Source organism: Trichosurus vulpecula, chromosome 9 (assembly GCF_011100635.1).
Source record: "Trichosurus vulpecula isolate mTriVul1 chromosome 9, mTriVul1.pri, whole genome shotgun sequence".
Classification (NCBI taxonomy): Eukaryota; Metazoa; Chordata; class Mammalia; order Diprotodontia; family Phalangeridae; genus Trichosurus; species Trichosurus vulpecula.
In genome coordinates, this window is record NC_050581.1 from 150536599 (window position 1) to 150563022 (window position 26424).

Consider the following 26424-nt stretch of genomic DNA (forward strand, 5'->3'; position numbering starts at 1 on the left):
CTGGGATCAATTTTAGACCCCTTGTGTCCAGACCCACAACAGGCCCCAGAGACAACTACTTCTGGGCAGCCCCTAACAAAGCCACCATCTCCTCGAGTATGGAAATACACTTGAAATTCTGAGAGAGAGTGACCTCTAGTGGAAAAGGCTCAGGACCACAGGCAGCCCATTCTGACGGCTACACCAGTCAATGGGCTGTCAACACCATTTCCTCCAGCTCTTTCCAAGCGAAAAGTACAGGCAATGAATGTCCTGTCTCCTGACCTGACTCCAGTTTTCTCCAGCAAACTTCCCTTCTCAGGGTGTGTCAATCCACATGTGTTTTATCCACATGGTTTCTCCTACCTTTCTGCTCTGTGATCAGGTGCTGGACAATCACATCAGTCATGCTGTCTCTGTAGGCATAACGATCCTTATAGAGACCATGAACTGTGCTAAAAATAAGCTGATAGAAGGAAATTGTTCCATCCTGGCAGCCAATCACCTAGAAAGAAAGATGAGAATCCTAAGATCCCAGTAACTCAAGGGTCTGGCCTACTACGCTCTACAGAGAGGCTTCAAGTATTATCTATTATAATCGCTTGATTGCATTAATATAGATGGAAGCAAATATATACATACTTGCTCTCTCTGTTCAACATCTACTTGAGGGCAGAGTCCTATAGATTAAATTTCCCTTCTTACCACATAATTGGAATCTGGTTTAACTTTACATGTCCACACCCAGGAATTCTGATCCCCTATGGTCCCAAGACGCACTCCATCTTTGGTGAAGAGGGAGACTTGTTTGTCTGAACCTCCAAGCAAAATATATTCTCCTTTGGTAAAATAGCTAATGCAGCAAGGGTCAAAGTTCAGCGACCTATCCTTCCCAACCTAGAGGAAGAAAAAACAGGCAAAAAAAGACCATTTCTTAATTCACAATCTCAACATGATACGGCAACAAAAGGAAGAACAAATTTATGTAGTAATTAAAGGTTTATAAAGCACTTCTGTTAAAAAGGTATGTAGTAGCACAAGCACTGTTGTTTTCACTTCACAAATAAGGAAACTGAGGTAAAGTGATATGACCCCATCACACAGAGAGTGAAGATCAAAGTCAGGACTTTGGGGTTTAAGTCCTTCTACTGATTCCAAGTCTAGCCCACTTTCCAGTGCATCATTCCCAGGCACTTTAAGTATTTGTTGAAGGTCCCCTTCCTTAAAGCACTCATTTCTCCCTTCCATGTATCCAAATTTTAACTTCCTTCAAGGCCCAGCCTAAATCCTTCTCATTCATGAGGTTTCCCTAATCCATTCAATAAAAATGAGCTCCCAGGAGTGCAGGTCTGACTCCCCCCACCCCCAGCAGCCAGTCAGTAGATTCCCATGGCTCCCTAGTATCTCCAAGATCAAACATAAAGCTTTCAGAGCCTTTCTCAGCTTGGCCCCCTCCAACCTCTCCATCTTTACTCTCCAGCACAACCCTACAATCCAGGCTCATTGGCATCCTTGCCATTCCTTGGGCCCAGCACTCCATGGAGGCGCTCAACTCCATGCCTACACACTGGCTGTTCCTCACCTCTGCCTCTTGGCTTCCCTGCCCTCCTTGAAAACTCAATCCAAATCCCACCTTCTGCAGAAGGTTTAACTCAGTCCCCTCAGTCACTAATGTCTTTGCTTGGAGAGTACCCTCCATTTATTTGTATATATCTTGTACATAAAATTTTTTGCATGTTGTCTCCCCACCCCATTGGAACATGAGGTCCTTGATGGTATTTTTGCCTTTCTTCGTATTCCAATGCTTAGGCTGGTGCCTGCTCCACAGTAAATGCTTAATAAATGCTCATTGACTGACTGACCTCCCCCTTCTTCTGAATATCTGTAGTACTTACAATTCATAACACTTTTGGAGCAATCACAGGCTCCTCACATTATGACTTAAATGTGTCATATGTGTACGCCTTCTCTCTCCAACCATATTGTCAACTCCTCACGGAGAGGGGTTGTTTCTTCCTTTCTCTGTGTCTAGCACATTGCCTTGCTAGTAAAAGGCACGCAAAAAATGCCTTTGGTGGAGCCAGGAAAACCTAGCACTTGTGGAGATGAGACCAAAGACTCAAGGGAGGGCATGGCGTGGATAGGAGACTGGCTCCTGACCACACGCATCTGCTTTGTTCTCTCAGTCAGACATAAGAAATGAGAACTCAAGGATCAAGAAGAGACAAGAAAACAACCACAAATGATGAGGACTTGGAGAAGGAAGGCTTCCAGCAGTCCATGTGGCAAAGAAAGGAAAGGTGCCCACTCATACTCCACAAAGGAGCTGGCCTGATTTGTCACATTTGCTCTGAACTCACTAGGCACCACACCAGTGTCTGATGAATGAAGAACCACATGGGCAAATATTCAGCCAGAGTTAGAACTCCAGAAGCAAACATCTCAGAGGGAAAAGAACAGCTATATTTCCAATAGATCTGATACCAACCTGTTTGCCACTCAGTTGGTAGAAGGAGAGTTTCTGCCCCCAGTCAGCCACAGCCAGGATGTCATTATGTTCATCTCTAATCAACAAAAGACAAGACAGTCATGCAGGGCAATGGCCTACTGATGTACTTATTCCTATGGGATTCAGAAACACCAGGAAGAAGATATAGTTCCTGGGTGGAAGGGACAAACAGTGCACCAAAGGCTGCTGCTATTTAGCACAATACATCAATCAATGTGGTAAAGATGAGGCAAGGTTGGCGCTCCCCCTGGGAACCATCGTTTAATTCAATATTCTTTACCCTGGGCTCCCTTTGTTGGGTCCTACCACAGTCAGAGCCAGTGAAGCCCAGGGTTAAAAGCATATAACTAAGGATTTTCTTGGGGAACATAGTTTATGAATTTCAAAGCACTACAGATCTAGTATCTTTATTTTCAAAAGACCTAGGACCTTTATTTTTCTCCTAAAATTCAGTAACCTTTTGGAGAAGGTGGTAAAACAAGGAGCTAGGAAGTAGGTCTTCTGCAAACAAGAAGGGTAGAAAAATCTAGTCCATCTATTTTTATCAGAAGTTTTCCCAATCCTTCCTCTCCTTCATAACAGAGAGGAAGGATTAAAATCTGAAACGTAGATGATTCTCTCACTGCATTTTAATCAAAGATAAAATGATCGCTAGCTAGAGCTAATAGACGAGTAATTAGGCCCTTTGAAGATGTAATATTATTTCAGAAATTGAACCCCATCAGGGACAAATTAATAAAAGTCATTTTATACTTTCAAGAAAAAAACATTTGCAGTAAGTAGGCCCAACCATAAGGATCCCCTTAAGAATGCCCAGAGTAACCCTGGAGAGCTAGGACCACCTCTGGATGGGGAAGAGAAAGCACTGGCCTACAAGACTAGAGGCCCACGAGTACAATAGACTACGAAAGTACTACTGCATCAGTCGAAAGTACAACAACTACAGCAGTCCTGGGAAAGCCAGAGGGCTTCGGTAACACGGGCTGGGCTGGGGGCTACTCCAGCTTTTCTCAGCTCTCACCACCGGGACAGCACCTTTCCACTGGGACTGTCAATAATCCCAAAGGCACCGCAACTGGCCAGGCATGGTGCTGAGAAGGAAATAATCAACCCATTTTACAGGGCTGGGTGTGCATTTCTATGCCTATTAGGTGATGGCAAATACCACACAGAGGAAAGGGAATGTTATCTTTGGATTCTGCAGAGTAATATTCCCTGATTTGTTTGCGGTCTACATGGGCAAAAGCCGGAATAGGAGGCAAGTACCCCAACACCCCACAGACCATCTTGGGAGAGCCTGGTACATCAGCAGTCCACTCCTCACTAAATCAGTGTTTCCCAATAAATGCAATGACGTAACCAAGCATGCTTGGTTCTCATGATTATCCTAAATTATTCTTCTTTGCCTATTCTTGTGAGAGATGGTAAGATGGTGAAGTCTATGAATGAAAGGATTTTCTGGGGGTACGTGGTTCATGGAATGCAGAATTTCAAAAAATTACAGAGCTAGTACTGCTATTTTTAAAAGACCTTGGACCTTTATTTTTCACAAAGATGGTGAGAGATGGCAGGATGGTTGTGAGAGGGGCATGTGTGTGTGTGTGATTTGTGCCACATGGCACCTCCCAGAAACACAGGTGCTTCCCTCCCCACTAATACTTTGGCCCCCTCCTAGTAAAGAGACTTGAAGACAGTTTTGTCTGCATCAGGGGGTTCTCCCACTGAGGCCTGCAATCTCATCGTGGAAGGGTTAACTCGAGCTCTCCTCAGAACACACTCACGAGTTGTCGTCCCTGGGACTGTCCTCTTCTTCCTCAGGCTCCTCCTCCTCTGCCTCACTACCCTGACTACTGTACACGGCTGACTTCAAAGCAGAAGGGATTTCCTGAAAATATCTGTTGACAATGACCTCCTCGGCTTCCTCATTTTCTCTGTTCATCCAGAAACTCTCCCATCGGCTGTAGACAGTAATTGTTCATTCACAATCACATTAGCTAGAACTACACTAAAGATATAAATTCAAAGTGTGCAATGGGGACAAAGAGCTACACCCAAGAAGACTGTGGGCATCAGGTACACTGAGTATCCTGTTTTTCATGAATAAAAAATGATACAGTGAAGCCACAGAGTCATCTGTGGCCACAAAATCAAACAGCAGGATCTCTGAGATGGGCACCAGAGCCAGAGGGGGAAACACAGGTCATACCAAATGGCTCAGGAGGCCACAGGAAGCTCTGGGCACACCAGGCAATGGACTCATACCAGCACCCATTTCAAAAAACCACCGAGCTGAAAAATAGCAAAGCAAGGAACTGAGAAAAGCTGGGTGTCTTTCAGTTAACCTTCAAGGGGCCCTGTGGGGTTTGGGACTGACACGGTAATGCTATTTGCAAAAATCTATATAAAAAGAAACATAAAGAGGCCCCATCATATTAACCATCTTCAAAAGTGCCCTGGGTGTAAGGAAAGCACCTGCTGGGGATTTAGGTGCTCAATGCCCCAAATCAGGAAGAACTAATAAAAATTCCATGTACCTAGAGATCTTCTAGGAAACCACTTGCTAAGATTTCATTGCTTTGAGAACTTCTACTACTCAAAGAGTGGAGGCTAAAGAGCTGGATGAAGACAGTGCCTCTCCTTGTATCCCCAATACTTAGCACAATGCCCAGCACATAGTAGGGGTTTAACATGCTTATTCATTGATTGATTTGATCGTGGGTGGCCAAGAGTTTATTTCTTTATTACTACATGGGTACGTGCCACATGGGGAAAGACACCGGTGGTTTGCCTAGGCCTGGAGATGGGTGCTAACCTGAGGGGGAAGGAAAAAAGCCCAAAACATACCAGCCTTATTAAACCAGTCCCCAGGGGACACCTCAGGATACAATGGAATGAGCTAAAGAAAAGTGAAAAGGTAGGGGAATAACTCAATGACAATGGGAAAGGATTCACATGATCTGGATTATTTAGATTAAAAAAAATCTATTTCAGGCTAGCCTGGAAAAACAGCTTACCCTCTAGTCTCTAGATCCCCCAAAAAGAGAGTTAAAGCTCTATTTCGACCCAGCTTACTTCCAAATTAAACCAACTGGTGAGCCTCATGAGGGCTCTGTGAGAAGGGCCAAGGTCCCCAGAAGGCACTAACCCTTCTAAGAAATCTTCTCATAAAAGTCACTATGTTCCTGAAAAAAAACCAAAAAGACAGCCAGATACTAGTACCTGGAAGGGTTCCAGCAGATGGACCAGATTGGAGACAGAGCTCCTCCCGGCCGCTCAATCTTCACCTTCTCCTCCCCGTTTTTATTCCGGATGCTGATGATGCCATTGAACATCCCCAGAGCAATGTACTGGCCATCATTTGTCCAGCTGCTCACAGACCCACCAGAGAACGACCGACCGAGGACACAAACAGAAGACAACACGGGCTGAGTAGTGACACCCTGACACGACTCTCATGAAGCATCAGATTGGATTATAAAGAAAAATAACCTTGAAGGACTCAAGGACTCTCACTGCTCTGAAAGCCAACTCTGATTCTTCAGGCCCGTGAATGAGCCTGCTGCGCACCTTGGCAGAGGGCTGTGATGCAGGTGAAGAGGAACATTTTTGGATGCAGCCAATGGGAAATGTTTTGTTTGATTATCCATTTTTGTTAGGAGGATTTTTTTTTCTTTTTTCTTCCAATAGGGTGGTAATTACCAGAAGGTGAGGGAGAACAGGGATGGAATAGCAGGGTTAAAAGACAGAAAAGAGAAAAAGGGGTCACTGAGGAAACCTCTTAAAAACACAGAACAGAAAAGAGAAGAACGGCCAGAAAGAACAAACAAGGAAAGTATGGAGAGGTTGAACTTACTATGTATTTTGCCAGAAAAGCCAGCTGTGCCTAATGGAAACCTGCAGTTTCATGTACAACTCTCTCTTTCTGTTCTACCATGTATATGGAATTGCCCATTTTATTTGATGTTTATCAAGTTCAGAACAAAAATAAAAATAAAAAATAAATTTAAGGAAAAAAATTCTAAAGGAATACTATTGTGCTATAAGAAATGATGAACAGGCAGACTTCAGAAAAACCTGGGAAGACTTATATCAACCGATGCTGAGTGAAATGAGCAGAACCAGAAGAACACTGTACACTGTAACAGCAACACTGTGCAATGACTAACTTTCATAGGCTTGGCTCTTAGCAATGCAAAGATCTAGGAGAATTCCAAAAGACTCATGATGGAAAATGCTGTCCACATCCAGAGAAAGAACTACAGAGTCTGACTGCAGATGGAAGCAGACTATTTGGTCTTCTTGTTGTTGTTTTGTTTTATTTCTTCTTCCTCGTGGTTCCTCCCACTGGTTCTAATTCTTCTTTGCAATGTGACTCATGTGAAAATATGTTTAATGTGAATGTATAATGTAGAGCCTATATCAGATTGCATGCATCTTGGAGAAGGGGGTGGGGAAGGAGGAAGGGGGAGAAAATTAAAGACTCAAAAGCTCATGGAAATGAATGTTTAAAACTAAAAATAAATAAATAAATTTTAAAAAAGAAAAAATTCTAGTTGGGTTTCAAAGCTGATCTATTCCGAGTTCCAGGGTGCAAAGAGATAGAACCACATTTGATGTCCTTTTTGACTTCTCAAGTTAACAGTGAGACATGGAAAAGATGCCTAGGTGATCAATGCTGCACTGAGAGGTTGAGAAGGGACCTTGGGGCCCTCAGCTCTGACACCTTCTCACAAGTCAGGGAGACTTTGTGATGCTGACAGCTCTAGCCACCCAACACTCAATAAGGCTTCTCTCTGGATCATAATTATTACCCAAAGGAAGCCTGAGGCTCTTACTCGGTCTTTCTCTGTTTCTGTCTGTCTCTCTTTCCCTCCCTCCCTCTCCCTTCCCCCCCCCACCCTCTCTTTCTGTCTCTGTCTCTAACTCTGTCTCTCCCCTCCCCTTGAACCTTGGCAATGGAGGAACAAACCTCTCTACTATGCATCTTTCCATGAAGATGACAGAGACAGCTCAGGGATGCCTGAGGTGGAACCTCCCTGGACTCCTACCTCACCACCACCCCCTTCCCCACCTCCACTCTCCTTCCTGGACACTCACCTGCAGCAGGTAATTCTACTGCTTGATTTATGTTTAGAGACAGACTTCTGCTCAGGAGACCACAAGCCTTAGGAGGAGGATGGGAGAAGGGGGGGACAAAAATAAAAAATAAAGCTCAGCTGAATTAAAAACAATGACTACAGGAAAACATGACATGAATTGGAGCCACAAAATTAATTGGCTGTTGGTGCTCAACAGATTTAAAGACCCATCAAATGGTAAACTCTTGGCTGGAGGGGGGGCCCTTACAAGATGGCGGTCCCATCCTCTCTTTTTCAGAGGAGAAAATGAAGACCCAGAGAAGAGGCATGACTGGGCCCATCCAGGGTCACTCCTGCTCCCAGCTCTGAGGTTCTCTCAGTCCCATTATGCTCAAACACCATCAGGGAGCTCTAGCAAGAGGAGACACATTGTGTTTTCAAAGTAATCAAACCCATTTTGTGAAACCTCAGGTTTCTATGTGGTTCCTCTATGTAACAAAGACCAACTTTAATGTTCCAAAATAAATAATTTCTTGATTTCTCACTCTGTACACAATCCAGGGCAAAATAGCTTTCTCCTGCTCCTAAGTCTGCTTCTGTCGGCTGACTTATGTTCAGGAAATAAATAAATTCTACCACTAGCCTGAGCCAAACAAAATCAGGAAGATAAATCTGGCGCAAAAACACATTTCTATGCTGCAATCCCAAGTCTTTAAAAAACTGCTTCTGCATTGTCTACTGTCTTAGATTATCTATGCCGCAGCTCCCCGGTCCTTAGCCTTTCTAATACCACCTCGACTTATAAAGTGACTTACAGCTCTTAAGTGACTTTAGCTAGGGTCTCTCATTTGGTTCCAACTACAACCCCACAGGGTCAGCCAGGTAGGTGCAACCCTATGTTCCAGAGAAGGAAAACAGCAGCTTAGCATGATTAAATGGTTTGCCCAAGATTGCTCTGAGACCCCGGTCTCTGCCTTCCTCCTGGTCCAGTGAAGGCCACATTGCCCAAACTCAAAATCTACCACAGATACCTTACTTTGACCCTGGGCAAGTCACTTAACTCTTCTTGCTATAAAACTACGACAATGACAGCACCGACCTCCCAGGGCTGTGGTGAGGCTCAGATGAGGTAATAAATGTCACGTGCTTTGCAAACCTTAAAGAGCTATGTAAATTATTATCACTGTTACTATACACTGACTTCAGGGGAGAGAACTCATTAGCTGACTGCACTAAAAAGCAGGTGCTTCCTATGACTGAGATACAACAAATGATCTGTGCCTGGCGCCATACCTCTCCCTTCCCGTGGCCTCCAGTCTTCCTATAAGAGCCACCCTCTCCCAAGAATCCTTCCTACTGGAGGGGGAAAAGGAAGAAAGAAAGAGAATTTGGAACTCAAACTTTTAAAAAATGAATGTTCAAAATTGTTTTTATCTGTAATTAGGAAAAAATAAAATATTACTAAAGTTTTAAAAAAAAGGAATCCTTCCTATTCTCAACCCACTTTTAAAAGATCCTTTTTTTCCACAATGTTTGGCTATCTCAAAAATGACATCATAGTGGAGAAGTAGCATCCAAACCACCACACCATTCTTGGATTTGGCAGTTTTAAGCCCACTCCTGATTCACAGTGATACAGTCATTCAAGAACAGAACTTTGGGAAACCAAACCTACCAAAGTCACTGGAGGAACAAGATGCCAGTTGGTGGGTAACGGGGTTGTAGGAGACGCATTGTATGGAATCGTTGTGTCTGGAAGAAAACACACACACACACATACACACCATATTTCAATGGTTCCAGCTGAAGAGTCTTCAAAGCAAGAATATCATCCTAGATCATACCCACAAGTTCTCCTAAACCTGACCAACACAAAAACAGCCTCAAAGTCAGCTTCCCCATGAGATTCTCTGGGGTTTGAACAGCGTTTGCTGCCTGTGGTGGATGTGGGAATAGGATGGTTATGTAGAAAGAGAGACAGCCTATCAAAGCCCAATTACAAGATAAGCACATGAATGACTCTGAAAACTAAGGATGTATAAGAGAGAGGCCATGCTGGGCGTGCACGGCATCTCAGCTTGCTTTGGACATTTCATCTCTCAGAGAAGAAGAATGTAGTCCCACCCCCTAAACACACACGCACTTAGAAATTCATTTCACAGATCCAGACTTTACAGTAAAAGAGTTCTGAATGATTTTTTTGCTACAACCATTCAAAAAAGAAGTCAGATTAATGAAGAAAAGATCACATACGTGTACTTCAGAATGCCTTCCAGTTTGGCCGTCCAGATGATAACACTTTTGTCAGCTGATCCAGAAGCAAAACGCTTGCCTAAAATTTTTTCAAAAAGAAAACTTTCCATGTTAATTCACATTTGTCTTAAACAACCCATCTCAAAGCATTAAAATAAATTTAAAATCTGGGCTCCTGAGCAAAAGTGTCAGGAAAGGTCTCTTTCCTCTACCTGCCAAATACAGAGAACATTAGAAAATTGTCTCCCCTTTGGGCAGGGACTGTGTAGGCAGCATTGACTGTCATACTGCATCATCAGCCATGACAACCAACACTGACCAAGGGACAAGCACTCTGAGAAGACCCCAAGTAAGGTCACACACTCCAAGTAGAACCACAGTGCAGCCAGGCTGGTCACCTCACCCTCCCCTACCTGTGTCAGACTGAACTCTCCCCCCAAACTTTTCTTTGGACTATCCCCAGTATGTGGAATGCTCTCAGCCTCTCTCCTCCTTTGCACAGACTCCCTGTCCTACAGGTACCAATGAGGCCCACCTCCTCCAATAAAGTCTTCCTCGATCACTTCCAGCTTACCCTGGTCTCACCTTCTGCCTGACTCTTAAGACATTTATTGTCTCTACTCCTTAATTCAAGAGCAAATCTTTACTAAGCAGCTACCATGTGCCACACACAGGCCAGAGAAGTGAAAAAGTCACAATCCCCACCCACGAGGGGCTTAGACTCTCCTAGGGAGGACATGAGAAGTGCAAATTAGCAGAAGGCAGAACACGATAGAGAGAACAAGAACTCTGAACAAAGGAATGGGGAAAGTGTGGGGAAGGAGAGGATGCTTCCAGCTGGGAGGTAGAAAGGCAAGGTCTGGGAACAGCTGCTACCTTAATCTACCTAGAACAGAGCAGGTGTCAAGGTGATGATTGCTACTGGAAGAAATGAACCAGCTCAATATCGACATTCTCAACACAAGACAAAAGGGAGCTCACAGGTGCTCCTGAGAGAGGCAGGTGAATAAAGGACCTGGCAGTCCGTTTCTTTAGGCAGGCAAAGCTGTCTTGGTCCAGAAGAATGTGTCCAGCTTGTTGCAGGCAGGATCTGTTTAATTCTGTCTCTGGGGGCCCTGGCACCTGGGAGGTGCTTAATAAGCAGTTGTTGAATTTTGGTGAAAGGCCACAAGAAACACCATTTAATGGAATACTTCATACTCTGCAGTATTCAAGACCCCAATGAAGACAACTGAAATCTATGTACACAAAGGATAAAGAGAGAGGTCATCTACAGAGTGGACAGACCGCCAGACTTGGAGTCAGGAAGACAAGCATTTAAATCCTCTCTCTGCCACTTACTTGATGTGTTCCTCTGGGCAGCTCAGGGAAGCTCTCCTGTGCCTCAGCTTCCCCATCTGTAAAATTAGCCCTTCCCACAGGGCTCTGGCCCTAGGACCCCTCTTCAGCCATCAAGCTGTGTGAGGATGACTGAGGGCAGGGGGTTGTTGGGGCAGGTACTGAGACTCTTCAAGAATCACTCTGTGCCTCCCTGCCTCAAAAACAGACAAGGGCTGGGTATGTCCCAAAGGGGATTCTCATTTGGCACAGCCTGGACTGGCCAGCCTCTCAGGTCCTTTAAAACTCAGACATTCTATGATTAGTGTCTCCCTCGCCATATTTTTCAATACAATACAGAAGCTTAGGCTAACACGTTTAAGAGAGGGACAGACACTTGCAGATCATTTTGTCCAACCCCTTTGTTTTTACAAATGGAGAAACAGAGGCCCAGGGAGGTTAACAGATTTTCTAAGGTCCCATGAGCAGTATTAAAAGGAAGTCCAGGATTTACCCCTGGTCTTGCCTCCAGATCCAGCTCTCCTTCCACTTCAAAGCCAAGACAAATTACCTCACTTCAGTTATTTATGCCTCCAGAGAAGATGTGCTCCTTAGTGAGGAAGGGCTAATGTTTATTTATGGAGCGCCTACTGTGTGCCTGGCACAGGGCTTTATAATTATCATTTCAATGGATCCTCACAACAACCCTGGGAGGTAAGTGCTGTTATTAATCCCCATTTTACAGATAATAACACTAATAGGTGCTGTTAGGATCCCCATTTCGAAGGTGCTAACACTGAGGCAGACAGAGGTCAAATGACTTCCCCAGGGTCACACTGCTAGTGAGTGTCTAAGGCCGCATTTGAACTCAAGTTTTCCTGACTCCAAGCCCAGCGCTCTGTGTACCATGGCGCCCCCTAGTAGCCTCAAAACAGGAATCGGTTTTCACTTCTGTCTGCATCCCCCGAAACAAGTGTGTGGTTCTTTGAGCAACATCTCAGTACTTTGCCCACAGTAGGCTCTTAATAAACACCTGCTGAATTGGATTGAACTGCACATCTGTGGCAGAGGATACTGAGGGAGCAAAGATCTTTATGATTTTATAAACCAAGTCAAGAGATGTGCTGACATGCAGCAACTTTGGTGTGACGGTGGACCTAGGAAAACAGAGTGGAGTTAGACTTTGGAAGGAACTTCTTCTAGGAGAGAGTTGGGAAAGAGCCCTTAAGATCACAAAAATGGACATGACTAACACTGAAAAGCCAGGAAAGGACTGGTTTGCCACTTGGGAGTCGGTTCTGAATCAGCTGTGTTTGTGAAGTTAGAGCAAACCTCAAGTCCAACATCAAACTAGGAGAAGTAAAACAGAGATGAAGAGATCTCCTGGGTAATGCCAACAGCCCCAATCTGACCTAAAAATCCATTTCCCATTTTTTTTACTAAGAATGCCAATTAGCACCACTTCAAGAGTCGCTACAATAGAAAAGCAAAGGGTGCCCAGGGGTTGTCTCTGCCGGCCAAAACTAGGTCTCCTTATTCTTGGACAGATGGAATAACTTAGGGAAACAGTCATTTAGAACACAGACTCATTTTCAGAACACTGCAGAGGAAGACCGAGAAGGATGGTAAGTGGTAAAGGAAGTCTGGATGGGGCCTATAAAGGAGCAGGATTCTTGGTAACTCACTTCTGGGTGGGCTCCAGAAGGAAGCAGAAAAGGCACTCTTAAAATGAAGTCAAGAAGAGGACCAGGCTGGGCCAAGCACACAGAGGAGATCCACTAGAGACAACATGATGTTGAGGGCACTGAGGAATCAATTTTAAAACTCTCTGAAAGGGGGAACAATACTGAATGCTTGGAGAAAAGTAACAGAATTATTATCCAAAAAAGATGTTTTCACAGATCCAATAGAGTATAATAAACAGACTACTTTACAGAGCATGATATGACAAAGATCGTTTTTCCCTAAACGCGGGGGGCACCCAGGAGTATCTCAGACGGGATGGGAACAGAAGCCTGAGGTCCCAGGGAGCTGGCAGGAGGCTGGAGAACCACAGGGGCCCCTTACCATCCTTGGCATAGGCCACACAGTACACGGTGTCTTTGTGCCCTTTCAGTGGCTGAATTAAGGTCCCATCCGAAGTGTCATAAACCTAGAGGAGAAGACGACAAGTCAGCGGCTTGTGAGCAACAGCAGCAAACATTTCTTATGGCCCTATTAGGTGGCAGGTGCTGTGCCAAGGGCAGGAGACAAAGACAAAAATAAAAACACTCTCTGCCCTTGAGGGGCGCGCAGTTTATCAGAGAATTCTCGTAGCTGTGCCAGAAGTCTTGAAACTCCACAGGGGCCAGAGAACACCCCAAACACTCAGGCCTTCTGAAACAACACTCAATGCTCTGGCACTGGTAGTCAACATGGAATGAGCAGACAGGAGCCGATGAAGGTCACCTAGCAGACGGTGGTGGTTTGGGCTCTCCAGACTCTGCTCACCTGAGCAGCAGTGCTAGCAAAAGAAAGCCGGGAGTCTTATGACAACTCTGTGACACAGGACCTGGAGGGCCCCTCCTCCTCAAGACACCAAGGTGGAGAAAGCCTCAGTGATGCATCCTAGGCCAGACCTCTGCCCAATGCACCATGAGGCCTCATCTCTAAACCTGGGCTAGTCATTAAGAAAAACTCCACTTGTCCCCTCAGATGGAAGATGAGAAGTTACACTGCAGGACTCACAACCTAAGACGGGATGATGATGATTTGTAAATCTCACTTCACAGAGATTCTCTCATAAACACCCTGGATAAGCAGTCAGGTATCTTCTACCCTCTTTACAATTGAGGCACCAAGGCTCAAGAGATGAAGTGATTTCACCAAGTGCACACAGCCAGCAGTCCGGGGGTAAGACTCAAAGACTGCACTGATGATGCCCAGTCTTGTCCTCTTTTCAAACCAGCTACCTCCCATTAACGTGCTGGTTTACATATGCCATGAGTAGCAGAGAGCATCTATAAAATGGGACAGGGCAGGAGGAGAGAAGGAGGGGAGGGGAGACATTTGTGGGGGAATCACTTGTCAAGGCTCAGGGTGATCCTAAACTGTTCCTGTTTCTAAAGATCCATATAAACAATTTCATTTTACTTTGATACTGCAGGCATCTCTGATTTCATGATGATCCCAATCACAGCTTCCTGAGGACAGCCCCCACCCCACCCCATCTAGCACAGAGGGGGAAGCTTAATTTATGTTTGTTGAAATGAACCAACTAACTACAGAGAGGTCAGGTTTGGAGGGATCCCTACTACCCCAGGAAAAAAAAAGTGTGAGAGAACTCCAGAGGACCCATGAGTTAACATCAAACGATAAAGTTAGATGTTGTCAAAGTGTCATTTGGTTTCCCGGGATCTTTTTTCTCTTCCTCTCTATTCTTTGTGTAAGAAGTGGTTCTCTGGGAGGCAGAGAGGGCAGAGATACAAGATAGGTAGACGATATAAAAGAAATCAATGAAAATCCACTTTTTAAAAATGAAACATTAAAGGAGCTTGGATTGTTTAGCCTGGGGAAGGAAATAAAGGGAGGAATTAATTTAACCATAGTTTCTAATGGTATATAATTATTAAACAGAACTTAATTACACCATTTCCAGGGAAAGCTGAACAAGAGGAAATAGATGAACTTTTTTTTAAAGGCGGGGGAACCTGGGGTGAAGTATCATATAGAAGTTTTAGGCTAAACATAAAGGAGGAATTAGGTTCAACATAAAGAACCCTTTTACTCCAGAAGAAGTAGATGAGCTTCGAAATTCCCTGAACACCTGGCGACGTTCTGATCCTCCTAGAACAGGTAGACGCAATCGTGGCTGAGAGGGGTCGCATGGCCAGCACCCACTCTCAAAGCCCCTTCCGGCCCTGCTTCTTTAATTCCTCCCAGAGAAAAGAAAACATCAGCTGCTGCCAACTCCGGCTCATGCAGTCTTGATTAGCTGTTTTCTATTTATGCCTGGTTATCTCAGAGCATAAAGAGAAAGATTAATGAGTGACATGAAAATATTATTTCACAGGATCCTATTTGATTCTCCACCTACCTGTTTTAAATAATCCATTTCCATCCCCATTAAAAAGTAATGATTGATTTTTCCACCCTATCCTTTTTATCTCAAAAAAGGTCACATTATAGAAGCACTTAGGAGAAGGAAAGAAAAAGCACTTTATAAAAGGAAATGCCAAATAAATCTTACCAGTAATCTGTTTCCTGCAGCCAAAATCAGCTGAGTTCCGTCGGGCTTAAATGCAAGGTCATATATACTAAACAGGAGACAAGACAAAAGGAAGATTAGGAACCCAAATGATGAGGTCTGCCAATGGTCAGGAAATAGATTTCAATTCCATTATCAAATGCTGCCTACACCTCAAGGAAAAAACTACAGTAAGAACTATATTTGGCTTCAAATTCCAGTCAAGCACTAGCCCTTTCCAGCACATTTCAGCATTACCCATTCATTCTGCAGTATGCTGAGTGTCCATAGTTCCACTCGCTCATGGACAGTTTATGGAAGCCAAAGACACTGGATATTTGTTTCAGTTACTTATGTAATATGGTTTGGAAAGAATGAAAGAATTAGCTGTTGAAGATCTGTGTGGATTGGTAAAAGTGCACTTTTCTGCAGAGTTGGCTGTCATTATTATTATTATTGTTTTCATAGTTTAGGTGAATATAGTAATAACCCGTAGCAATACTGGTACCATTAGCTAAAGAGGTAATAGTTTATGATAGAAATCTTGTAACATGTCAAATATGTAGAAAGACATGATATGCCACCATTATGATTATTACTATTTTTAATGCATGCTCCAAGTGACAAAAAGCTCAACTTTCCTTTGTCTGCACATTTTATCAGTAGCATCGACAACAAACATTTTTGAGAACTCATTAGAAAGAAAGCACTGGAATATAATATTATTTGAAATACGGCCCTTGAGCAACTTCCTTTAGCTATATAAAAATATATTCTCTCTACATAGCTTTTTACAATGTTTTTACTAAATGAATAAGTGGCCCTATTTTATTAGTTTTTATCAAATAGTAAAAGTGCTGGTCTGTTGATATCTCTCTTCTCTCATGTTATGCTAACCACTTTTTTAATTGATAAATTTTTAGACATAATGCAAAACTCCAACATATCCACAACTCAGTCCTCTACAATATATAATCCACAAATACAAATAAGTAAAACTGCATAAAAGAATGACTGACAATTGTACAAGCACCCCAATACTTGAAGTATTTCTCCTGTCTCCTAAGAGGATGTATGTATGTATGTTTAATATCAATTCTGTCCAATTTTTCAACTTTCATTTTCAATTAGTGAGCCTTTTTATTAATCTTAGTACTGATGCAATCCTATCTGGCTTCTCCATCAAGCAAATTTTAAAACAAATAAATCAAAGCCTAAGTACTTAGCTGTATTGTTTCTTTTTTCTGCATTTTCGCTTCACTACCTCCCTCTCTCTCTCTCTCTCTCTCTCTCTCTCTCTCTCTCTCTACCAGGAGGTAAAGGACACGTTTCATCTTCATTCTCCCGGCCTCCTGATTTATTACTTTGTTGATCAGAGTTCCAAAGTCCCTCAAAGTCGTTTCTCAATGTTATCACGGTATAAATTGTTCTAGTTCTGCTCACTCTGCATCAGTTCGTGTAGGTTTTTCCAGTTTTTTCTGAAACTGTCCACTTCCTCATTCCTTATGGCACAGTAATATTCCATTACAGTCATATGCAACAATTGGTTTAGCCATGGCCCAATAGGAGAATACCCTCTGATTTTGCAACCTTTGGCTACCACAAAAGGGCTGTTAGCAGTACTTTTGTATACACAGATCCTTCTCTTTCTTTAATTTCTTTGGGGTGTAAGCCTAGCAGTGCCATAAGTGGGTCAAAGGGTATATATGCACAGTTTAGTGTATTTGGGGTATCCTTCGTTACTGTTTTCCAAAACGGCTGGACCAATTCACAGCTCCACCAGCAATGCACTAGTGCCCCCCCCAACATTTTTGTTAGTCTCATCTTTGCCAGTTTGACAGGTATGTGATAAAACTCCAAAGTTGCTTTGCTTTGCACTTCTCTAATTATTAATGATTTGGAACATTTTTTCATACGGTGATTGACAGTTTTGATTTCTTCATTTGCAAACCACCTGTTCACATTCTTTGATCATTTATCTATCGGGTGTCCGCTGTTTTTGCTGAGTTTCACTGACAGTTATAGCTGTCTTCACTTAGACAGGTGTAGTAATTGTGTTTTTCTTTGGGTTCTACTTTGTTCACTCTATATCGCTTCATGGACGTCTCCCCCATTTCCATAAATTCTTCTCCTTCATCAATCCTCGCCATGCGTTACTATGTTGTTATACAAATATATGACAATATCTTCAGCCCTTCCCCAATCACTGAGCATACAATTTGTTTCCAATTTTTCTTTTTAACTTTTTGCTATCAGAAATAGTGCTAGTGTGAGCACTTCTGACTGTCAGTTACCTCCTTGGAGTATAAATCCAATACGGAGGATGGTGGAATCAAAGCATATAAACAATTCTGTAACTTTTCTTGCATAAAAATTCCAGATCGTTTTGCAAAACAGACCAGTTCATAAGTCCAGTAGCAGTAAACGGATGTGCCTGCTTTCTCGTGCCCCCACCAGCATTGAATTCTTCCCTATTTTACCACCTTTGCTAATTAATAAGAGTGAAGCTACCTTGGACATGATCAATAGCACCTGGAAGTCACCTAACTTTCCTGAGCCTCAGCTGCATGAGATGAGATGGCTCCCGACGTCCTTCCAGCTCTACAGCTATGATCCGAGGATAACTCAGATTTGGTTTAATTTGTTTTTCTCCAACAGTGAGCAATTTGAGCATATTTTAGATGATTGCTTATAACCTGCATGTCTTCTGAAAACTACTTTTTATATCCCTTAACCTTTTATTGTATTCTTACTCTTACAGATTTATGTCAAATTTCTATAGATTTTGGATATTCGAGTGATTTTTCTTAAGTATTCTTGACTTTAATCTTTTAGTACTATGTTAATTCATTTAACAACCAGTATTTGAGAACCAATATTGTATAATCAACCAATCAACAAGCACTGATATTAAGTACCTACTATGTGACTGCATCTAAGGGAGACTGCCCTCTACACACACATGTCCACAGAGAAGTAAATATATCAAAGAAATACAGGGGAAGAGCACTAACAACTGGAGAAAGGCATCGTGCAAGAAGAGGCACTTTAGCTAAACAGGCATTTAAAGATGCAGGTGGGAAGGGAAAGCGAGGTAGACAACGTAGCCTATGTAACGGCACAGAGAACATGGGGTACAAAGAAGAGCAGTGGACCCATTTGGTTGGAATGGAGGACAGGTGAGGGGGAAATAACCTATAATCAGACTGGAAAGATTAGCGGGAGCCCCGCTGTGACGGGCTTAATGCCAAGAAGAGAAGTTTGCATTTGATCCTATGGGCAATGGGGAACAGTTAAGCTTCTTTACTCAGAAGGATTATATAGTCAGACCTGAGCTTTCAGAATGTCAGCTTAGCAACATCTAGAGGACAGGCTGAGAAAGGGAGAAGCCGAATGCTGGGAGATCATTTAGAGGCCACTGCCATCATACAGTCCAGAGGTGATAAGGGTCTGGATGAGGACAGTTATGGTGTGAACAGAGAGAAGCAGACAGATATGAGAGACGTTGAGGATGTGGAACCAACAAGATTTAGCAGCTGACTGGCTATGGAGGGTAAAATGAGAGTGAAAAGTCAAGAATATCTCCTACAGTTGCAAACTTTTGTGACTAGAAGAATAATGGTGCCCTGGACTGAAAAAGAGAAAAAAGGATGAGGAATAGGAGTAGCGGGAAAAGATAATAAATGCTGATTTAGAAATAATGAAGTACAGATGCTTATTGGGCAGCAGGTGTCCAGCAGGCATTCAGATGAGCAGAACAGGGAAGAATACGTAGACCTGGGAGTCATCTGCACAGAGGACACAACTGAACCAATGAGAACTGATGAGCTCGCCAGAAGTGAGCACAGAAAGAGATGAGAGAGCTCAGGGGAGGATCCTGGAGTACACTCACACAGAGATGATGATACTGCAAAGGGAATTAAGAAGGATCAGTTAGGTAGAATTTTATGGAAATCCAATACATTACATTATATAGTGTCTTTCTTCTTCCAAGGAACACAAAGTACTGGGTACTTATGCTTAAGTAGTATCAATTTGCCATCATCTAAAACAAGAGTTCTTAACTTAGTATGGTCAGTGAACTTTTAAAAAAATATTTTGATAACTATAATTTAATATAATTGACACTATTTTATATATTAAAAACATGATTCTGAGAAGGGGTCCGCAGGCTTCTCCAGCCCCTGTTCTAAAACCACCGACCTCTCTGCTGGATCCATCAGACTGAAAAGAGCCCTCTCTAAAACCATAAGCCAATGGGACAGAATCTACAGATAAGAATACAGTTATAGGACTTAAAATTGGAAGGGACCTAGTTCAACCCCTCATTTTACATGGGGGAAATGTCTATTAAGATGAAGTGGCTTTCCCAAGGCTGTTCAGGTGTGAAGAAGCACAGCTAGGGAGCAAGCCCAGATCCCCTGCCTCCAGGGGACTTCGCAGTGCTCAAGAGGCTCTCCTGGGCACAGCACACAATGGAAGGGCCACAGATGATGTCAAGGAAGAAGACAGATGCTAGATAGATGGGGGGGAGGCCATAGATATATATCTGATAGATGAAGATAAAGATAGATACATAGATGACAGATGATAGAGGGACTTGAAGACAGGCACACCAATTCACTATTGGTGGAGCTGTAAATTGTTGCAATCGACTTGGGAAAACAATTTGAAATTATACTTTAAAAAGCCACTAAACACTTAGCTCTTCTCAGAAATGCAAGTATCTAAGACAACTAGAAAAGACTCACGATGGAAAATGCTATCTACATCCAGACAAAGAATCACGGAGTCTGAATGCAGATCGATATTCTCTTTTTTGTTTTGTTTTGTTTTGTTTCTTCTTTCTCACGGTTCCTCCCATTAGTTCTAAATCTTCTTTATAGCGTGACTAACGTGGAAACATGTTTAATATGAATGCATAAGTAGAGCTACATCAGATTGCACGCTGTCTGGGGAGGGGGAGAAAATTTAAAACTCAAAATCTTCTGGAAGTGAATATTGAAAACTAAAAATAAATTAATTACTTTATTTTTAAAAAAAATCACCAAACTACTATCCCTCTGACCCAGTCAAACAATACGACATTTAGGCATATACCTATCCCTAAGGAGGACAAATAAGGAAAGATTTCATATATCCAACAATACATATAGCAGCAAAGAACCACAAGAAAGATAGGTAGTCATCAATTAGAAAATGGCTAAACTGTGGAATATGAATACAATGGAATATTAATGCACCATAAGAAACGCCAAATATGAAGAATTTAGAGAAATTCGGGAAGCCTGGTATGAACTAATAAAAGAACAAAGTAAACAGAACCAAGAGAATCATTTACACAGTGATCATCACAATAACGTAAAGGAAAACGAGACAGATTCTTTAGAACTCTGCTCAATGTGAGGACCAACAGTGACTTCAGAGGACTAAATGAAGCATGCCTCCCACCTCCTGGCAGACAGGTGGAATACTGGAGATGCTGAATGAGGCTTTCAGCTTCAAACAGGGCCAATACTGTGCTGATTTGTTCTGCTTGATGACACTGATACTGTGCAAGGAAAGTTTCTATTTGAGGAGGGCATAGGAGCAGAGTCAGAGCATCAATAAAAGGGGAGGGAGAAATGCAATGTCACTTGCAGTGAACAGCTTAGAAGACCAATTTGCCTGGAAAGGGGAGTAGGTAAAGGGCAATAACATGAAGTAGGACTAGAAACGTAGGTGAGAAACAGGCTGTCTGTAGCACATACCAGAAGTAATCGAGAGCTACTGAGGATTTTAAAGTAAGGCAGTAACATGGTCAGATCTATGTTTCAGGAACGTCGGTTTGCTAGTGAGGTAGATGACAGATTAGAGACAGGACAGCTGTGAGACAGAGGCAGGATCAACAAGACACATCTGCTGATTGGATGTGGGAGGTGAGAAAGAAGGAAGAGTCAAAGGTGACTGGAAGGATAATGGTAGCCTTCAATAAGCCAATCAATAAGCATTAGGTGACTACTATTGTACGTCAGATATCGCGCTGAACACTGAGGATAATGCAATATTAAACAATCCCTACTGGAGTTTGAAGGAAGGGCGCCCTTGGCCTGAAAATATGGGCTCCATTCTGGACATGTTGGGAACTGAGATGCATATGGAACACGTAACTATAATGCTTATACTTGATGCAGAGGTGTTTGGGTTAGTAGAGTGAAAGAGAGTGTGGGAGTTACATGCTATTAAAAATGAAAAACCTGGTTCTTACTGATCCTCATGGGCACCGACTAACAACCTTTTCTTATGGAACCTAAAAGAGACACCAGTGAAGCTCCGTGATCAACAAGGCCTAACAGGGAATAAAAATAAGCAATGCCTATTTTTTAAATTGATGGATTTGCTATATCATGATTAATATAAGAAACTTCCTTTACATTCAGGCCACGTCAGCTCATTGCTCCCGCTTTCCCTCCCCAGGAGGCCAGACCATCAATGCAGATGACAGTAATGTCCACCTGTGCCCGGCTGGTGAGTCCTAACGCATACAGAATATATGGTCCTTAAGGGCTAGCACTATTTCATATTTGTTTTTGTCTCGCTATCCCTAGCCCCTACCACAATACCTTACACAGAACAGACACTTGGCTTAATAGATATTTGCTGAATTTGGTAGCTACTGGAGCTTGTTCTAGAGTTAGCCTCTTTTGACACTGACATCTCCTCCCTACCAAAGAGCTTGTTCTCAGCTGTTCCATGCTAGGCCAGAATCGGGGGAGAAGCTCTTTTTCTGAGCGTCCCCCACCATCCTTCAGGAGACCCTCTGTCGTCCTAATGAGGTCCCACTACGATGGCCATAAGGTGGGTCTCTGAAACCACAGGCGAGCTCTGTGACTACTCGACTAACTCAACACCTCTAAACCTCAGTTTTCTGAGAGGTAAAATGCGGATAATAATAATACTTACCAATCTCAAAGAGTTAAGGTAAAACACCATGTCATGAGGGCTTTTAAAAATAACTGCAACCAGAGCATGCTGAACTATTGCTATTATCATATCAATATATCCACATTTAGATATGGTCACAATCTCTAGAAGAATCATCTCCTTCTACAGACAATGCTAACCTCTATTCTGTATAGATGAAGAAAATGAGGTCTTGATAGTTAGTCTTGTAAAAAACTCACAAAAACCAAGAATTTAGTAGCCATCAAAACAGGCACACAGTCATAGATGAAATCAATCTTATTTTTAATGTCTGGGTCTATCTTGCTCTGGGTAGAACTTCACGAGCTATGGGCAGGACCCAATCCCCCTACTCATTGGTCCAGGAACGTTGACCTGCTGTTTCTAACCTGGGCCAGTTCACAGCTCCTCGGCCACACGTTCCCCACCCTTGTGACCTAGGAGCTCACCATTGTGATACTGACTTAGTGCTGATACCTATTTGGAATAGCCACTACAGATCAGAACTCCCGAGCTCAAGAGATCCACCAGGCTCTGCCTCCCTGGAAGCTAGGATGACAGGCATGCATCACCACACCAGGCAAAATCAACATTCCTTCCACTAACCCTGCAAAGCTCAATGTTACTGAGGTAATTTCTCAACTTTTTTGACTACATCATCCTATCATTTGAAGGATTTGAACTGTCCCCTTCTCCTTTTCCTAAAAGTCATATGTGTGTGTGTGTGTGTATATATGTGTGTATATATATATATATGTATATATATACACATATATTATATATATACACACATATATGTACATATTGGTTTTCATTAAGAAATAATTGTCACTTTGGTTTTTTCTTTTTAGTTTCTTTTTAGAGGGTTAGGAAGGCAGCTTGACACTTGGTTCTGCCTGTCTCATCCAGGCTGGAAAGGCTGCAGCTGCTATTCCTAGGCCTGATCCCTTGCTCCATTTCTAACCTAGACTGCTTCTCCCTTCCTTAAACAGCCATGGAGTCCCCCCACCCCCGCTCCCAGAGGCTCACCATATTGGTGTGAGTCTTAGAGCAAATACTGTATTGGCTTCAGCCCTACTGCAATTCAGAACTGCTGAACTGAAGAAATCTGCCTAACTCAACATCATCAGTAGCAGAGACTTCTAGAGCACCCCACCACACCCAGCTTATTTTGCCAAACTCTTTGGAATAACTGAAAGACATTCTGAACTGCTGTAGCATCAAGAAGAAATGCCAGCTTCTTGATTTAGGCTCCTTCAGCTAGTAATTACTAATAATAGCTAATAAATGACACTTCTCCCAAAAGATCAGGGGCAGCTTGTGAGGCCAGGGTAGAAAAACAACTTAAAACTCTTACATATAGTTTTCAGCCTCTGCTATGTAATAACAAATAGTCAACCCTGATTCTCAACTCAGTAAATATTTGTTAAGGACCTACTAAGTGCAACATTATGCTGGCTACTGGGGGTACAAAGATAATAAATAAGGAAGACCCTGCTTATGGTCCACTAGCAGAGAAATGACATACATATATTTAATACAAGGGACAGTGTGATGGGGCAAAATAAGGATCCAGGTAAAATGATGGGGAAGATTTGAGGTGGGATAAAGTACTTTCATCTCAGAGAATCAGGGAAAACTTCATGGAAGAAATAGCTCCTGAGCTAAGACTTAAGGATTTTAATAGGTGGAAATGAAGAAGTACATTCACATGCAAAAGCAGACAGAATACAAGAGCTGACAAGCCCCTGAGTAATCCAATTTGGCTTGAATATAGAGATCATGAAAGAAACTAACATTATTTTGGCAGCTGGGTAAGGGAAGGATGGGAGAAGGAAGAGCCTGGAGGCAGGGAAGTCAGGGGGAGGTTCTTATAATAGCCATGGTGACGAAAGCAATGCAAGTAAAGAAGACTGAAGGAAACACCAGAAACGTGGAGCTGGAATCAAGGAGACTGAGGAACTGAGAGATGTGGGAACTCAAAGGAGAAGAAAGAAAATAGATGAGTCAGAGGTTTCAAATCTGAGATCCTCCAGAGTAAAATCAACATATTAACTCTCCTCAGCAAGAACTTTGTGGTGAATTTCCTGTTACCACTACTAAGAAAACCTTCCTTAGTCACTATTCCTTTTGTGGCCAGGATATGGCCTTAGAACTGTTCTTTTTTGCCTGGAAAGACCGTGAATCCTGCTGCACACCCACTAGGATATAAGCTTCACAGGGGTCCCCTGAGAAACTGAAGAAAAGTCATCCTTAAAAACATCTGCCTATTTTTTGCACAGAAAGGTATTTGCTATATTTCTAAGTGAATATTGGTCTAGTTACTTGTGTGGGAGGACTGCATTTGGAGTCAGAAGACATGGGTTCAAGTCTAGGCTCTGCTACTAATTATGGGACCACTGGACCTCTATGAACCTCAGTTTCCACATCAGTAACAGGGTAATAGTCCTGCACAGTCTACTTCCTGAAGCTGCTGTGCACAAACATAACCAGTCAAGAGTTGCTACATACACATTAGGAAGTGTTCTCAACTCTCAGATCTTCCACCTGGTTTTTGAATCCTACCATAATGTGGTCCTGTTGAACCTGACCTATGGAGCTGCAGTTCCCGTGATTCCCTAACAAAAGCCCTCCAGTGGATTTAACCCCAACTCCCCACTTTTACCTGAGCGCACATTACACCAACTGTTGCTTCCGTGACTTTGTGCCTTCACTCATCCTATTCCTTCAATCTGAAATGGCCCTAGCTCTGGGAAGAAGCGCAGGATCTACTGGGATCCCTGCCACGTGGGCCGGGCTAATTCCCCATCCCCGACTCCTGTCCCAAACAAGAAGAAGGGAAGCTTTCCCTGAGACTGGACTGGTCTGAGGGATAAGGGATTGAGCTGTCAATGGCTTCCCTGCCACAATAACAGGCTGAGCTTTTTTTCCCCTAAAAGTCAGAGAAGCTGTCCCCAAGAAATGACTGATTCAGGCTCAAGACATTAATAACTTCCAGGTTGTTATTGTTTAGTTGTTTCAGTCATGTCTGACTCTTCATGAGCCCATTTGGGGTTTTCCTGGCAAAGATAGTGATTTGCTATTTCTTTCTACAACTCATATTACAGATGAGGAAACTGAGGCAAAGAGGGTTAAGTGATTGCCCAGAGTCATACATCTAGTATCTGAGGCAGGATTTGAATTCGGGTCCTCCTGACTCCAGGGCCAGCGGGACACTGGGCCACCTAGCTTCCCTGGCTTCCTGGTAGTCTAGTATATAACAAGGTCACCCCATAGTCAGTGTCCCTCAAACTTGCTAGCTATCCTACAGCCTGTCAAGTCACCATACTCATCTGTCTCTCTCCTCTGATAATGCCGTCACCCTGGTTCTGGCTCTCATCTCCTCACACCTAGACTACTGACTTAGCCTACTGGTTGGTCTGCCTGCTGGGAGTCTCTCCCCACACCAGTCTGTCCTCCACTCAGCTGTCATGCTGATCTTCCGAAAGTATTGACCACGTTGCCCGCCTCCCCCATTCAATAAAATGCAGCGGCTCCCTGTCTCTCAAAGGATTGAAAACCTTCAGTTTAGCACTCAAAGCCCTTCTTAACCTGCCCCCACTTTTCTAGTCTTCTTACACCTCACACCATACCTTCACAGGATCTCCAACCCAGTGACATTGGCTTCCTTGTTATTCCTCAAACACTCCATCTGTCAACTCCAGGCATTTCCCCTGGTTGTCCCCATGCCTGGAATGCTCTCCCTCCTAACATCGGCCTCTAGATCTTCCCTTCTACAGGAAGCCTTTTGAGATCCCCCCAAATTCTACTTCCTCCACCTACTGATTACCTCCAATTTATCTTGCATAATAGCTTGTTCAGACATAGTTGTTGGCATGCTGTCTCTCCATCAGACCGTGAGCTCCTCAAAAGCAGGGACTGTCTCTTACCTTTCTACCTCCAATGCTTAGTAGATTGCCTAGAATACAGTAGGTGCTTAAGGTTTATTAAGTGACTGACTCAATAGTGCTGTCCAGAAGCATTTCTATGTGAAGGCTGGAGGGACTGAACCCACCTAATTAGTGCTTATCTTTGCTGAGTAGCCTTTCTATGCTATGGGTAAGATAATCTCCTTTTGTTAA

At 43.1% G+C, this 26424-nt stretch overlaps 1 protein-coding gene across 3 annotated transcripts in view; it reads right to left on the minus strand.

Annotated features, from left to right (window-relative positions):
• IFT122 (intraflagellar transport 122) overlaps positions 1 to 26424 on the minus strand; it is a 72104-nt gene that overhangs the window by 42950 nt on the left and 2730 nt on the right. The window contains exons 2-11 of one of the 3 annotated variants that reach the window (XM_036738079.1): positions 15365 to 15431; positions 13204 to 13288; positions 9820 to 9898; positions 9242 to 9318; positions 7586 to 7652; positions 5708 to 5854; positions 4270 to 4446; positions 2468 to 2543; positions 685 to 876; positions 346 to 484 (exon numbers count right to left, since the gene is read on the minus strand). In XM_036738079.1, coding sequence (XP_036593974.1) covers positions 346 to 484; positions 685 to 876; positions 2468 to 2543; positions 4270 to 4446; positions 5708 to 5854; positions 7586 to 7652; positions 9242 to 9318; positions 9820 to 9898; positions 13204 to 13288; positions 15365 to 15431 — 1106 coding nt within the window. Of the gene's footprint in view, positions 1 to 345; positions 485 to 684; positions 877 to 2467; positions 2544 to 4269; positions 4447 to 5707; positions 5855 to 7585; positions 7653 to 9241; positions 9319 to 9819; positions 9899 to 13203; positions 13289 to 15364; positions 15432 to 26424 lie in introns of those variants that run through there. The other 2 variants (XM_036738077.1, XM_036738078.1) reach the window with 2 other exon arrangements.